The sequence below is a fragment of the Anomaloglossus baeobatrachus genome, chromosome 2 (genome assembly GCF_048569485.1).
Source record: "Anomaloglossus baeobatrachus isolate aAnoBae1 chromosome 2, aAnoBae1.hap1, whole genome shotgun sequence".
In the NCBI taxonomy this organism is placed as follows: Eukaryota; Metazoa; Chordata; class Amphibia; order Anura; family Aromobatidae; genus Anomaloglossus; species Anomaloglossus baeobatrachus.
Window position 1 is genome coordinate 195,819,938 of NC_134354.1, and position 17,209 is coordinate 195,837,146.

Sequence of the window (17,209 nt, forward strand, 5' to 3'; positions counted from 1 at the left end):
ATGAAGTGAAAAAACACAAAATATAAAGCATCCATTAAACATAAACCAGACATAAAAATAAAAATAAAACTTAAAACATGAACATTGAAAGCTGCCCCACAGCCAAGGATATGACTGCAAAAACAGTTTCTTACTAATAGCTAATGGTCAGCTGTAATCAGCACCATTAACATACGGACATAAAAAACATTGCATAAAGTGCAGGTGAGCATACTGAGTTATTAAGTGTCTCTATTTGTTGGTATTGCTGATTTTAGATTTTACTGCTATTACTTTTGAACATTAACCTTTGAAAAAACAAAAAACAAAAAGTGAAAACATGAAAAATTGCAATTGCTAACAAAAAGTGATGGGGTGTGCATTTGGAACACTAAGAAAGCGGACTGATGAAGAAAAACTGAAAAAATTAATATTGTGTACTTGCGTGCAGAAAGAGAAAAAATCTCTTACCAAAGGGGGTGAAATGGGTTCAGGCCGTGGGAAAAAATTAAAAGGCGCAGGCGCGCTGCACAGGGACGGTAGCAGGATCCTCAAAACAAGGTCAAGTGAGTTCAGGAGCGTGGGAAACCGCTGTAGCACGCGTGCGCGCACATCATACTACAGCAGCTAAAGAGAAAGAGAAAAAAAAAAAAAAAAAAAGAGAGGCATTTAAGCTCTAACCAAAGAGCATTCACAAAAGAATTAGTGCCAAAAAAGAGGATGATCAAGCAAAGGATTCGGCCTTGCTCCGTAAACAAGACAAAAAATGTTTTTATTTTTACAGGGAAAGATCTGAAACACGCAGTGATGCTTAAAAAGAGATAAAAAAATATACTATAAAAACATGGAGGTATAAGAAAAACTGCCAAAATATGGAGCTGAAAATATCGTTATTATCCAGCATCCAATATCATTGGTGTCTGCATTTATGACCAGGGGAGGGTGGGGGATGGGGGGGAATTGAAATTAGAAACATACCTATGACGTTTATTTACACTTATTAAAATTATATATAATATTTAAAAAGATTTTTTGGAACTTTTTACGTATAGAGGATTTTTTGAAAAAAATATATATATAAGAATATAGAAATATAAAAATATATAAAAATGCCACAACAATATATATGTATCTAAAAAGCAGACATTATAAAAACATAATAAAAACATATTATTCGCCTGAAGTTATAAAGTGAATCTACGTCCTTTCAGTATACCCACTTGGTCTCTAAAATCAGCATCTCGTGAACAATTTCTCCTAATTCTTTTGTACTGATTGAGTGGGATATTATTTAACCATTTCACATAATGCTCACTCCCAAAGTTTATGTAGCCATTAGCATCTACTTTCTTGAAAAAGGTTTTAGTGTGGATCTTAGTATCATCATGAAAGATGGTTAGATCCATTTGTCTAAACACTGCACGCTTGTACACAACAAAAATCCAGTTTTTAAAATTACACCCATAGAGCAAGTCTCTCCTAACATCACTAATAGGGCAGAAACCCTTAGTAGAAAGGAGTCTTACTGGATACACAGGCTAAATACTCTCAAACCGTTTGGCCTCAATGAAATTACTGATTTATTTTATTAAAAATTTTTATTAAGTGTGGGTGAATATGTTCAAGAAAATTGTAGATTCACTTTATAACTTCAGGCGAATAATATGTTTTTATTATGTTTTTATAATGTCTGCTTTTTAGATACATATATATTGTTGTGGCATTTTTATATATTTTTATATTTCTATATTCTTATATATATATTTTTTTCAAAAAATCCTCTATACGTAAAAAGTTCCAAAAAATCTTTTTAAATATTATATATAATTTTAATAAGTGTAAATAAACGTCATAGGTATGTTTCTAATTTCAATTCCCCCCCCTCCCCCACCCTCCCCTGGTCATAAATGCAGACACCAATGATATTGGATGCTGGATAATAACGATATTTTCAGCTCCATATTTTGGCAGTTTTTCTTATACCTCCATGTTTTTATAGTATATTTTTTTATCTCTTTTTAAGCATCACTGCGTGTTTCAGATCTTTCCCTGTAAAAATAAAAACATTTTTTCTCTTGTTTACGGAGCAAGGCCGAATCCTTTGCTTGATCATCCTCTTTTTTGGCACTAATTCTTTTGTGAATGCTCTTTGGTTAGAGCTTAAATGCCTCTCTTTTTTTTTTTTTTTTTTTTCTTTTTTCTCTTTCTCTTTAGCTGCTGTAGTATGATGTGCGCGCACGCGTGCTACAGCGGTTTCCCACGCTCCTGAACTCACTTGACCTTGTTGTGAGGATCCTGCTACCGTCCCTGTGCAGCGCGCCTGCGCCTTTTAATTTTTTCCCACGGCCTGAACCCATTTCACCCCCTTTGGTAAGAGATTTTTTCTCTTTCTGCACGCAAGTACACAATATTAATTTTTTCAGTTTTTCTTCATCAGTCCGCTTTCTTAGTGTTCCAAATGCACACCCCATCACTTTTTGTTAGCAATTGCAATTTTTCATGTTTTCACTTTTTGTTTTTTGTTTTTTCAAAGGTTAATGTTCAAAAGTAATAGCAGTAAAATCTAAAATCAGCAATACCAACAAATAGAGACACTTAATAACTCAGTATGCTCACCTGCACTTTATGCAATGTTTTTTATGTCCGTATGTTAATGGTGCTGATTACAGCTGACCATTAGCTATTAGTAAGAAACTGTTTTTGCAGTCATATCCTTGGCTGTGGGGCAGCTTTCAATGTTCATGTTTTAAGTTTTATTTTTATTTTTATGTCTGGTTTATGTTTAATGGATGCTTTATATTTTGTGTTTTTTCACTTCATATTTTCTATATCATATGTATATCTGTGTGCATAGTTTGATATGAATATGTCTAACAATTTTTTCACAGTTATCTGTGCACCCTTGACATTTATTTATGATGGATGATTAATGTTCAGCGAGTTTTATCTTGTAATTTATGGAAATCCCTAATGTGATCCTGACACGGCTCTGCTCCATGTGGCTATGAGTCATGGCCCTGCAGCACATGGTGAGCTGATGTCATGGGCAGGGTTTCCTTCCTTTGTTTTCCCTCCCCCCTTTTTTTTTTTTTTTTTTTTTTTTGACTGCTTTATAAAAGCACTCTTCCTTGGTCTCTGTAATAGTTCCTTTCCCTGAAGAAGGAGACAGTTGTGGTCTCCGAAACGCGTAGGATGAAATAAAAAGAATCATTTGCCTGACATCATAGTCTATGGTCTTCAAGCGCGGCAAAATACCTGTCTTTTTTCTTCTGTTGATATTCTAGATTAGTAATGGGAGACGTCTATGACTCCCTCTTAGTAATCTTTAAGTGAAAAGAAATAAACAAACACCATAGAAATCCTTTATTTGAAATAAAATACTAAAAACCTCCCTGTTTCACCAATTTATTAACCCCAAAACCACCTAGGAGACTCCACAACGATTGCAGCTCTGCTACATCTGAAGTGACAGGGAGTGGCCATAGATAATGACTGCCCGCTGTGAGCTTCAGGCAAAGAATGAATGAGCCACGCAATGAGTGGTGAGGTCACTCAGGTTCTTTGTGGTCACATCTAGAGGTTCTCACGGTCCTCCACCTGTGATCGCAGGTAATCTGACCTCAAGAAAGTCAGTGACATCACTTCAGGTGAGGTCACTGAGTTCACAGACCATCTCGTTGCAGAAAATTGGGAGTTTTTTTGCCAAAAGATGCAAATTTGGTGCTGAAATTTTAATAGTATATTCTTGTACCCAATCTACACCTCCTAGCCAAAAAAACACATCACTGCCATGTTCAGTATAATGCGTAGTGATGCAATTTTTTTTACAGAAGGTGTAGATTGGTTGCAGGAATACGGAGTAAAAATTTCATCACCAAATTTGCATCTCATGGCCCAAATATGCAAAAAAACGGTTTTCATGCCGTTTCAGTGCGGTTTTCTGCCAGGAGGTGCAAATTTGGTGCTGAAATCTGGTGCAGACATTTCGGCACCAAATTTGCACCTCCTGGCAGAAAACCCGCACTGAAAAGATGTCAAAACTGTTTTTTTTTTATTTTTGGGCCCAGATATGCAAATTTGGTGCTGAAATTTTTACACCTTATTCATGCACCCAATCTATATCTCCTGGCAAAAATAGCATCCAAACCGCATGTGGAATGATTCAGTAGTCATGCGATTTTTTTCATCAGGAGGTGTAGATTGGGTGCCGGAATATAGTGTAAAAATTTCAGCACCAAATCTGCATCTCTTGGCAAAAAATAATGCTTTCTGCCAGGAGATGCAGGTGTGTGAACTCAGGGACCTCACCTGAGTTTAATGAGGTCACCTGAGGTCAGGTTCCCTGCAATCACAAGTGAAGGATCGTGGGAACCTCCAGCTGTGACCGCAAATAACCTGAGTGACGTCACCACTTGCACGGCTCAGTCTCTGCTGAAGGTCACAGTGGGTGGTGAATGGGGAATATGCCTCACTGCCAAGCAGAAAAAATGATCCAGATGAAGATCAAAGTGATTTTATCTTCAGCGCCTTTCAGCGAAACCTATCGCCTTCATCAGGAATAAATCACACAATATGTGTGATTTTTCCTGATGAAGGAGATAGGTTTCGATGAAATGCGTTGAAAATAAAATCACTTTGATCTCCATCTGGATAGTTTTTTTTTCATAGCAGCGTTGTATATTCCCCATTCACCGCCAGCCATGTACATCATCCAGGGGTGCTGCAGCAGCGTTTGATGCTTAACAAGTAGTTGTGACTCACACAAGTACCACAGGTGAGCCTGTTATCTTTCTTTCCCATCTCCCTTCAACAAAGATAAGACCCTATTGGGCTCCTCTTTCTTTCCAGATTTTACCTTCTGAAGCTCACAGCGGGCAATCATTGCTCTATGGCTGCGCGCTGTGCCATCAGACATAGCAGAGCTGGAATCGTTGTGGGATCTCGTGTGGATTATGTTGGACCTGGGTGCTTTTGGGGTAATAAATTGGTGAAAGAGGGTATTTTTTTTCTTGTATTTTATTTCAAATAATGGATTTTTTGGGTGTTTGTGTTTATTTATTTCTTTTCACTTACAGATTAGAAAAGGGGTGGGGGCCGCATAGTAGCCTCTCATTACTAATCTGGGGCTTAGTGGCAGCTGTTGGCTTTTATGAAATCTTTATTACTCTGATTGTCACTGCACCAGAGCAATCGGGATGAGCTGAATAAAGTGCCAGGATTGTCACATCTAATGGATGCGACAGTCCCGGGAAGCTGCAGGTTGCTATTTTTAAGGTGGGGAGCCAATAAGTATGGTTCTCCTCAGCCTGAGAATACCAGGGCCCAGATGTAGGTCTTTATTGTGGATAGGTATTAAAATTGAGGGGACCGCATGCTGTTGTTTTAAATTATTTATTTAAATAATAATAAAAAAAAGCCGCATGCGGTTCCTCTTAATTTGATACACAGCCAAGATAAGCGCATGGCTGGTGGCTGCAGCCTGTAGCCGTATTATGTATTTGTGCAGGGTATCACAATATGGGGGGACCCTACGTCTATTTATTTATTTATATTTATAACACAATATAGAGCCACAGACAGGGTCTGTGATTGTAAGCAGTCAGATGCTGTCCCAGGGGAAGTAGTGAATATGCATGAAGGTAAATGAACGGCCCCGGAAGAAGAGTGAGCTGCCCAAAAACAGTTATAAGTGCGTCGGAGACTCGGAAAGTATAGCACGCTTGCTCTAATCCTCCTATCCCTTCTGCCACCATTTTAAAGCACCAGAATCCGGTGTTCCCCATAGACTTATATGGTGACCGTCGTATGGCCAGATATCCGGGATCAATTCCGGGCCTGAACCGATTTTTTTTTTTTAGTCCAGTTAGTCACGTCGATCCCGGATATCTGTGAGTTTGCCCATCACTAGTGCTCACTTTTTTTGCACTTTGTGGATAGAGTCTAGAGATTTTAGATGTTTTCCCTTTATACATCACTTGCAACTTTTAAAAATTAGGAAAATTTGGCATAGCTCCACTCCAGTCCATCCTGGTATATTTTTTGTGTATGCCAGTATTTTGATGCATTTTTGTGATTTTTGGTGTCAAAAGTCACTAAAACAATTCCTGACAGGAACAAAGCCTATTTTAACTTTTCAACAAATTTTTGTGTGCTTTACTTTGATGACTTTGATGGCCAAAACAGAAACTAATATTACAGTACAAAAAAAGACAGTGACTTATAAAAATGCAAATGATGAATTGGGGCCAATATCTTGGATAACTCACCAAAATAATTAAAAATATATATCCATATGTTCTATTAAAGTAGTTGTCCCTACTTTTACATTAATAGCCTATCTGTCCTTAGGATAGGTCATCAATGTCTGATAGGCAGGAGTCCAACACCCCACGTCCCCGACGATCAGCTGTGTTCAGTGCTGGCGGCAGCAGGCAGTTGGAAATGCTCAGTTCTAGAGCTGCCCTGTCCTCCGATAGTGGCCGCGGCTTGAACTGCACATTCAACTCCTATTGATCTGAATAGAAGGAGGATGTTCAGTACCCGGCCGCATCTGTTATGAGTTGACAGAGCAGTTCCAGAACTGAGCATCTCCAGCTACCTGCTACCGCCGCTGGGACCAAGAGCAGCTGATCGACGTTGGTGTCGGACCCCAGCCTTTCAGACATTGATGACTTATCATGTAGGTGAGTTGATATTCCCTTTCTATATGATCTTTATGTTATATACTAACAGCAAGTAGTAAATATTTGTGAAGGGTACAGGTAATATCGTGTTTCCCAGAAAATAAGACCTCCCCCAAAAATAAGACCTAGCAGGAGTTTTCAGGGAGGCTTAAATATAAGATATCCCCTGAAAATAAGACCTAGCCACAGTTCATTAATGAAGTGTCTGTGCAGTGGTAAAAAAGTTAAAGACACTGCAGGACACTTCATTATAGACAGCGGACACCCCCTAAAGAAAGAAGAAAGAAGATAGAAGACCCCGCGACCATACTCACTAGACACCGACCGGGAGCAGGGGAATGCATCAAGGTCCTGCGGCAGAACATACATCAGATCACATATACACACATATCAGATCACACTCACAAACACACTACAGATTGCATACACACACACACCACATCTAGCGATATCTCTAGCTTCTCGGCGCGATGCTGTGCAGTGAGCTTCCCGGACCTGCAGGATGATCACATGGCCGGAAGCATGTGGTATCTCCAAATGTTATGAGTGTGTGCGCGGGATTGTACAGGTATGTGCGATATTGTGAGTGTGTGTGAATGTATGCGATCGGATGTTTGAGTTTATGATGTCTGATGTGTGAGTGTCGGCAAGAGGCAAAGGAGGACGGCGTGCAGCACAACTGCCTGGCGTGCCCGCAGGAGATCACAGGAAGGAATGATGTGAATCTGATGTGTGTGTGTATATGCTATCTGAGTGTGAGTGTGTTCTGATGTATGTATGTCAGTCAGATGCAGGGGAGGACAGCGTGCTGCATAGAGATCAGAGGGAGGAATGATATGGAATCTGATGTGTGTGTGTGCCACCCCCGTGCCAGCAGCCGAGCTGTTCGGATCCAGGTTCTCAGTGGCTCGAGGACCACGGACCCGGGGGTTGTGCGGCCACTCAAATGAAGGGGGGTATTTACAAGGGATTTTATAAAGTTCGTGATGCCACCCGTGGTATGTGGTAATTAGAAGTACCACCGCTGCAGTTGGGAGTACCCAGGGGTGATGGAATGGGGCAGCCAGGTGTTAGAATTCTCCATGGGTAGGGGGGAATACCCCGGGACTCAGTGTTTGGAGGGGAATGCCGTTGGGTGCAGGGGGTCACTTTGGTACTCACTCAGTCCATTAAGCAGACACCGAAACAGGTAAAGCAAGTCTCTGGACACTGCTGCCGCTGAGGGGAGTTAGTTCGGGTTCCGTCCCCAATAGTGCTGCCTGGTGATCCATGACCTGCCTCCTGGCACTAAGTTTACTTCTTTGGTGGTCCCGGTAGTGTGAAACTTGCCGGGTCCCGCTCCCCACTATGGCTAAGTGTGGGAGCTTGCTCTCAGGGCTCATGCTTGGGATTTTCTGGACCGTTTTGGATTGGAAAGTCTTATCCCCCTCGTTGCGCTAGTGCCCCGATTTTGGAGGTGGGGAACGAATCTTGAAGGCTCCGTTCTCCGCGGATAAATTATCTGGTTGCCTGAAGCTACTCCCCGACCTAGGGTCCAGGTACCCCATCGTGCCTCGGTCCCGGACTGGTGATGGTGTAAGGCTGCTGGCTGTCCTCCACCCCTGTGACTGGGGGTCCGACTCGTCTAGGCCCAAGACCACCATCTGCTACCTAGATAGTTTTTCAGGAGGCTCGCTCCCGACCTCCTCTCACTTTCACTACTCAGTCTACTCTCTCTTCTTGACACTCCTCACCTCCCCTCCCCAACCCCCCAGGTGGGCGACTCTATTCCACTCAAGACGTTCACTGGTGTGTTTGGTGGGTGTGGTACAGGGTGTATCTAGGATTTGATTAGCTGATGTAGGCAACACCATATGGTTAGAGATCCAAAACCAACAAGAAGGTGGATACTGCACGGGAGGACAGATTGTGCAATACCCAGTGATGACCTGATAGTCCAGGGGCATCACATGTGTGTGTATGCTATCTGATGTGTGTGTATACTATCTGATGTGTGTGTTTGTGTGTGTGCGCTATCTGGTGTGTATGTTTCTATATGAGTGTGTGCTATCTGATGTGTGTGTGTGTGTGTGTGTATGCTATCTGATGTGTGTGTGTGTGTGTGTGTGTGTGTGTGTATGCTATCTGATGTGTGTGTGTCTATATGAGTGTATGCTATCTGATGTGTGTGATCTGAAGTATGTGTGTCGCCAGACGCAGGGGAGGTGTGCAGCATACCTGCTGGGAGATCACAGAGAGATCTGAGAGGCACACAGACGCCCGGGGCTAGTAAGTACTGTATGACGATCCTGGGAAGGGGGGGGTCTGCTTTTTGTGGGGGGGTAAACTTACCCCCAACCATGTCTCCTCGAGAATAAGACACCCCCTGAAAATAAGACCTAGTGCTTTTTTTGGGGCAAAAAAAATATATGACAGTGTCTTATTCTCAGGAAAACAGGGTAATACATTTTAAAAACATTAAAAAAATGTAGTTTTTTTTTTTAAAAAAAAAACCCATAAATTTGAAAATTGTGAGGTGCATTTGTATTCAGGCCCCCTGAGTTAATATTTTGTAGGACCACCTTTCATTGCAATTACTGCTACAAGTCTTTTGGGGTATGTCTTCACTCAGTGTGTCGAGAGTGTAGGCCAGAACGAGACTCTCATAGACTTGAATTGAGTTGTGACCTCCATGAAACACTGGAGCTGCTGACAGGTCACAAATCACAGGAGACTCACCGGAGAGGCGGCAATAGAAAGTGAAGCTGCCTGAAGGCGAGTATAAAAAGGGGGCAGGGAACTGACATTTAAAGCATCACTCCAGCGATGCAATAAAAAAAAATACGCTGGTACTTTACCAGGCCATGTTCTGCGGTCCTCTACATTGTAATACTGGTGAATGACATTCTAACTTTAACTTTAAGGTCAATTTTGTATCAGTTGCACTGCAAAGCGGATTTATGGAGGACTCTGGCAGATTAGTTTTCTTCAGCTGTTGGCTGGTTAATACTATTTGTATCTGTTTTACATGGAAGGGTATGCCAGTGTCAGAGTGAACTATTCACCCAGAGCTTTAATCATCATTCTTCAGTTTTGATCCTGCGTGCTAGATATGATTTAGCTCCGCACAGTTACATGGAGCTTACTCCATCTGCAGGGATCGGCTGGACTGAAGCAGCGGTTCAGCAGCTGCTTGCTTTTACAGATCCTGTGCAAGTAGGTTAAAGTTATACTATTTCTATAAAAAAAAAATCCTAAGCAGATATCGCTCATCATTCATTTCTAACATTTCAGCTGAGTGAATAAAATGGTTTCTGTGACGCCCCTGAACTAGTCAGGGTGTCACAGGGAACTGCACTCCTATTTCTTAGGCTGCTTTCACACTACGTCTTTTTAACATGCATCCTGAACATTTTTTTAACGCAGAAACGGATCCAGTGCAAATGCGTTTTCATTTCAATGCATTTGCAATGGACTCGCGTTAACATGCGTTCACCTGCGTTTGCGTGCGTTATAGTGAGGATCCAGCGACTTGCAGTTTTTTAACATCTTTAAAAAACGCTACTTGTAGCGTTTTTGAGCTGCGTCCAACTTCTGCAAATTGCTGGATCCTGACTAAACAGCACGCAAACGCATGTGAACGCTGGCATGCTGATAGAGAGGATCCTGCTTGCTCTACTGAGCATGCCCAGAAACCAGCCTCCATGATCAGTCTATCTCTCTCCTACCTCTCTGTCTCTCTCCTCCCTCTCTCTCTGTCTCTCCCCCTCCCTCTCACCCACCTGAGAGCTGCGGACACTCGTAACCAAGGTAAACATCGGGTAACCACTTATCTTAGTTACCCGATGTTTACGTTGGTTACATTGGTTACGTGTGCAGGCAGCCCGGCTCCTAGCAGCTGCAGACGCTTGTAACCAAAGTAAATATCGGGTATCCAAGCAAGTATACCCGATGTTTACCTTGGTTACGAGCCTCGCAGCTGTCAGATGCCGGCTCCCAGTCTGGCACATTTAGTTCCCCTCACTCCCGATCACATGACTCCAATGCCCGCCCCTAAACATCCAGTGACAGGATCCTGCAAAGTAACACATGCGTTTGCATGCGTTTTTTGCTGTAAAAGCAGGATCCGCTTTTGCAGAAAAAAAAACGTTCAGGACGCATGTTAAAAAGACGTAGTGTGAAAGCAGCCTTATGGTGCAGAACCCACCGTCCATGGTTCTGGGATCCTAACTATTGGTATTGATTCCATCAGTATTCAAATCCTAGCCACACCTCACACCCCACCCTGTCAGGCACACCAGTGGGTGGTCTAGCTGGAATAGGACCACCCACCTAGTGGTCAGGCAGGCTGGTGGGAAGGATTATAGTCAGATCAGTGGTAGCTCTCAGACAGTGAGGAGCTAGGGGAGTTGTAGCTCCCTGGGAGACTTTGGCTAGGTCGCAGACGGTGGTCTGGGACCGGAGGAGTTAGAGACCCGGTCGCAGGGTATTGGAGAGAGGTGCCAGACTTAGTTTTGGAGAACGGTCGGCACCGGAATATCTAGTAACTGGACCAGTACCGAGTACGGCGGGGTACTGGACCCTAGATCAGGGAGTAGCTTCACGCAACCTGATAATTAACCTGTGGAGGATAGTCTCTTTATGAACTTTCCCAAAGAGCTCAGAGATCGAAGGCACTAATACAACGAGGGGGACAAGCCTTTCCAACCCATGCGGCCCACTGAAATCCCAAGTGTCAGCCATCGAGAGCACAGCTCCTCTATCAAAATATAGGGAGCGGGACCCCGACAGCTTCAGGCTGAGGGGTCACTCAGAAACGTCTAAACATCAGTGCATTGAGGCAGGTCCTGAACCATCAGCAATACCAACAGGAACGGATTCCCGGACGAGCTCCCCAGAGAGGCAGCGGCACCCAGAGACTTGGTTTACTCATGTGTCAGAGTCTACTTAATGGTCGCACCAACATCCACATGGCCTGAGTGAGTGCGCTGCCCCCCCTTCCTCGTCCTGCCTGCTGTATTGTCTGCAAAATGCTTCCCTGCCCCATCACCATCCAGAATCCCGGGGCCTACCCTACCCGTGGAGGGAACATCCTCTGGCTGCCCCACTCCATCTCCCCTGGCTACTCCCATCGGCAGCGGCGGTACTCGCCTGACCGCGAACTACTGGTGGCGTCACAAACACTACTAACCCCTCTGTAAATAGTCCCCTTCTCATTTTTGAGTGTCCGCGAGCCCCCGGGTCCAGAGACCCTCGAGCCACGGCAATCCCGGATCCGAGCAGTCCAACTGCTGCTGTCAGAGTTCCGGGATTTCCAGTTTTCTTTTGAAGGATCTTGCCCTTTGTTAACATGGAGTTTTCTGTTCTGTTGCCCTACTTCCTGTTCATCTGTTTAAAAGCCCGCCCCTAAGCTTAGTCTAGTTGCCTGAGTATACTGCTTCCTGTCTACTCCTGCCCTGCTGCTCTCATCTCCTGATTGCTGTTTGGATCCGGTTGAAACACCTGACACCACCTCTGGACTTCACCTCTCATCCAACTGTGCTCGGACTCTGTCTGCCGTCTCTGGTTGGCACTTCTGCCCGGTCCCTTCCGTTCATATCCACCCTAGGACTCACATCACGTACGGACATTTTTTGGACTATATCTGTTGCCCTTTTGTGTCCCGGCTGCTGTACATTTGGGCCTTCTGGGGTGATTGCCGGACAGCCCCTGTATAGGGGTTCGCTTCTGGCGGTCTCCCTGGGGGAGTCCAGTGCGCGGCCCCGGGAATTCCCCTTTGCTCAGAACCCAGCAGGTATTTACTGTGTTTATGTTCCACTGTGTATATTCTGTTCTGTGTACATATTGCGGTTACATATTACTGTGTATATTCTGTTCTGTGTACATATTGCGGTTACATATTACTGTGTATATTCTGTTCTGTGTACATATTGCGGTTACATATTACTGTGTATATTCTGTTCTGTTTACATATTGCGGTTACATATTATAAAACGTCTTTTGCACCAAGAACTCGTCTCTGATTGTCATTGCCCTAACGCAATCGAAATCCTCAGTACATACAATAGTATTACTGCTGCAGGGGCAGTACATATCCACCTAATTTTGCATCTTCCCTTATTCTGTGAATGATAGCTCTGGCTTTAGAGCAGGCACAAATAATTGGAGATAGAAAACAAGTAGGAAACAAAGTGATGTTGCTAGGCAGGTAAGTAGTGTGACAGGTCCGAGCAATGTTGTGCGCAACGGGCAGCGATTTGCCATCACACTTTAGCGACGCTCCAGCGATCCCACCACCTGTCAGGATCGTGGTGCGTCACTAGATGGTCGCTGGTGAGCTGTCAATCAGGCAGATCTCACCAGCGACCCCAGCCCCCAGCCAGCAGCGACGTGTGAAAGCGATGCTGCGCTTGGTAACTAAGGTAAATATCGGGTAACCAAGCAAGACACTTTCCTTGGTTACCTGATATTTACCTTGGTTACCAGTACACACCGCTTAGCGCTGGCTCCCTGCACTCCTAGCCAGAGTACACATCGGGTTAATAAGCAAGCTGCTTTGCTTATTTACCCGATGTGTACTCCGGCTATGTGTGCAGGGAGCAGGGAGCCGGCACTGGCAGCCTGAGAGCGGCGGATGCTAGTAACCAAGGTAAATATCGGGTAACCAAGCAAAGGGCTTCTCTTGGTTACCCGATATTTACCTTGGTTACAGCTTACCGCAGGCTGCCCGACGCCGACTCCCTGCTCCCTGCACATTCAGATCGTTGCTCTCTCACTGTCAAACACAGCGATGTGTGCTTCACAGCGGGAGAGCAACGTCCAAAAAATGAACCAGCACTGTGTGTAACGAGCAGCGATTTCACAGCAGGGGCCAGATCGCTGCTCAGTGTCACACACAGCGAAATCGCTAATGAGGTCACTGGTGCGTCACAAAAACCGTAACTCAGCAGTGATCTCGCTAGTGATCTCACTATGTTGTAAGTACCCCTAATGCTCTTTGGTATATCTAGGACCTTGGAAAGTTTTTATTTGCCCTTCACCTAACTGATTACTGTTAACAATTTAAATCCCTTTGCTGTGTTGTAAACTGTTTATGGACCATGGCTTTTGGTGCAAAAGGCAACTAAGAAAAAGTTAAGAAAATTCCATTAGAATAGCTACATTTTATATGCGGTTAATCAAAATCTATATAAATTATGGTAGTTGTATACTGACTTAGGGCTTGTGCGCACGTTGCGCAATTACATGCATTTACGCTGCGTATTGCACTGCAGCATAAATGCATGCGTCTTGCGCCCCCTGCACAATCTATGTAGATTGTGCATGATACGTGCTCACGTTGCTTTTTTGAACGCAGCGATTTGGATGCCAAAAAAGCAGCATGTCAATTAATTTGTGCACTTTGGATGCTGCTCACACTCTGTCTATCGTGGGGGCAGCATCCAGAGCACATGCAATCGGCATTTATACTCCAGAAACACTACATCCATTACGCAGTGTTTCTGCAGCGATTTGAAGCGCACATGTGCTGTCAAATCGCTGCAGACATTTCAGCATGTACGTGCGCACATAGCCTAAAAAAGTTTAAATGTGATTGGGTAATTTTGAACACAACCACATCTCCAATTATAATAGAGTGTTCACACTTATGCAACCACATTATTTAGTGTTGTTATTTTTATTTTCCCCCTGAAAATGAGTTTGTTTCCTGATGGATTTGCACAGATAATACCAACCTTAAGGGGTGGATTGCTCACATCTGCGCATAATAAATTGGCCCAATTTTCATCCAGAAAAGTGGGGCAAGGGAAATCCATTTGGTATTCCATATGTCATATGAGTGCAATGCGAGTGTCAAATTATTTACTTGCCTAGCATCCATATGACATGTGTATGCCATCCGTATGCAATGTGGGTTTTGTTCTCAACAGCTATTAATCAACATTCATTTACAGGACCATTTACAATATTCTATGCAACAGAATGGTAATTTCTTTGTAAAAATCAGACATCATAAAGATGGTCCATGTAGTGTCTGATTTTTTTTCTCACACCTATTAACTTACATTGGCGAGTCTCGGCCATTTTATTTGACCATACATAGCATCCTGCAATTTATTTTCCTCAGGCCGAATACAGCCTAGGAAAAAAATCACAGATCAGCACTTCCTCATTGAATAACATCAGTGCGAGTGCAATCCGATTTTTGTAGCATTGCACAAGTCATATTTGTACGCAGATCTCAGCAAACCCTTAGGGGTACTTTGCACGTTGCGACATCGCTAGCATCGGCTAGCAATGCCAAGCATGATAGTCCCCGCCCCCGTCGCACATGCGATATCTTGTGATAGCTGCCGTAGCAAAATTTATCGCTACGGCAGCGTCACATGCACATACCTGCCCTGCGACGTCGCTCTGGCCAGCGACCCGCCTCCTTCCTAAGGGGGCGGGTCGTGCGGTGTCACAGCGACGTCACATGGCAGGCGGCCAATAGAAGCGGAGGGGCGGAGATGAGCGGGATGTAAACATCCCGCCCACCTCCTTCCTTCCGCATAGCCGGTGGAGGCAGGTAAGGAGATGTTCCTCGCTCCTACGGCTTCACACACAGCAATGTGTGCTGCCGCAGGAACAAGGAACAACATCATATCTCCTATTGGTGCGACATTATGAAAATGACCGACGCTACACAGATCACCGATTTTCAACGCTTTTGCGATCGTTTATCGGCGCATCTAGGCTTTACACGTTGCGACATTGTTACCGGCGCCGGATGTGCGTCACTTTCGATTTGACCCCGACGATATCGCAGTAGCGATGTCGCAGCGTGCAAAGTACCCCTTAGGGCCCGTACACACGATCAGTGTTTGCAGCGTTTTGGACACAGTGTGTTTTCACTGCTTCAAAAACGCTGCGTTGTACAGTACAAGCACAGTGGATGGTATTTATAGAAATTTCATACCAACTTATGCTGCACAAACTGACCTGCTAAGTGGCCTTCCAAGCCACAGCATGTCAGTTTATTCTTGCGGAGACGCTAGTGCCCTGTACGGGAGAACACCGTGAGAATATGATATCAGTAATTCTGATCATGTGCACGTACTGTACAACGGGTTCTTCCACACAGGAGCTATAGCTAAAAATATAGTATTTTTCAGAGAATACCTTGTGTTTGGAAACAAATGTATACGACCCAAAAAACAACAACCATCAAAAGTGTAAAAAACTTCACAAAAAAGCAGCAAAGAAGAAAAAAAGACAAAAAAAGCAAACAAAAAAAGATAAAAAACATATTAAACCATCTCTATTGCTAAAAATACATTAAGGGACAGATGACCTGAAGCACTCATGGCAACAATGCAAGGTACCAGGCGTAATGAAGCATCTCGGATAATTCTAAGTCTACATTAGAGGCGATCCTGCTGAACCGCACATGGCATGTTAAAGCCTCTTCCCAAAAGTACATAATGGGATTGTTATGTCCTTCATGACCCTTCTTATTTGCTGATTTTTACTGCTGAAAGTATCCATTAGTTGTTATCAGCAATCATGTTATTTACGTATTCTGCACAGTTTGGCGGGGTCTTCGTTTCTATGATCGGCAATATTAAAAGCCCAGAAAACATTTTATGCACCATTAAACAATTACCACAATTACTAGTTGAAATGTTAAAGCCACACATGGGGTCACGGACTCATACTGTTTGCACCAATTTCTTCCCGTTTTTCATTATTATGCAGAAGTCTCTAAAGTTCATCAGACTGGGCAACTTTTCCTGTTCTGTATCAAGCGGTTTCACTGCTTATATGTTCACAGAAATATACGTTCTTGTCAGGAATGGCAGAATAATACTGTAATATGCTGTTATAAGCCATCTGTGACAAGAAAAAAAGCTAAACAAGTAGATGGCATTCAACGCATCATTAAGCTGGCATCTCCTGGTGCTTGATATAGTGTCTAGCCAGCTTTATATTCATAATCCTACATATTTAGTGGTCCCAGTTGACAGTGAGACTTTTTTTTACTACAAGATTGTGGGTCATGTTTGGAAAAGCCAAGAGATTTATAGTTTTCAGTTACTATAACCTGCGCCGGTAAAGATGACATATTCCGATAAAATGGCAGACTCCATGAATGTGCAGTCATAAATAGCTCCACTTTCTGAGATTTGTTTAAGGAGTGACTTATTGACTACTGACCTTTTGTGCTCGCCTCTTGTCAGCCCGCTGATTCTGGTGGTAAATTCGGCTGAAATTTGAAACGATGACAGGGACTGGCAGTGCAATCACAAGGACCCCACTCAGCGAGCAGATAGATCCAAAGATTTTTCCAGCTATAGTCTTCGGTACCATGTCACCATACCTAGCACAAAGAAAAATGTGATACATTAAATTCAATATCTGATATGTATTCAAATATTAATAATTTTCAATAGAAAACTAATAATAATAAATCTGCGGTTCTCATATATTGAAAACACCAGCTGTAGGTTACTGTCATGCCTCAGACGACTTCATCTTGCAGTCTACTGTGCTGTGGTGCATTTCCCTCTCCACTGAGCCACAGTCAG

General features: G+C 43.5%; 1 protein-coding gene across 3 annotated transcripts in view; it reads right to left on the minus strand.

Moving 5' to 3' along the window:
* KCND3 (potassium voltage-gated channel subfamily D member 3) overlaps nucleotides 1–17,209 on the minus strand; it is a 668,199-nt gene that overhangs the window by 127,514 nt on the left and 523,476 nt on the right. For all 3 annotated transcript variants that reach the window (XM_075335582.1, XM_075335580.1, XM_075335583.1), the window contains exon 4: nucleotides 16,839–17,001. In XM_075335582.1, coding sequence (XP_075191697.1) covers nucleotides 16,839–17,001 — 163 coding nt within the window. The remainder of the gene's footprint in view (nucleotides 1–16,838; nucleotides 17,002–17,209) is intronic.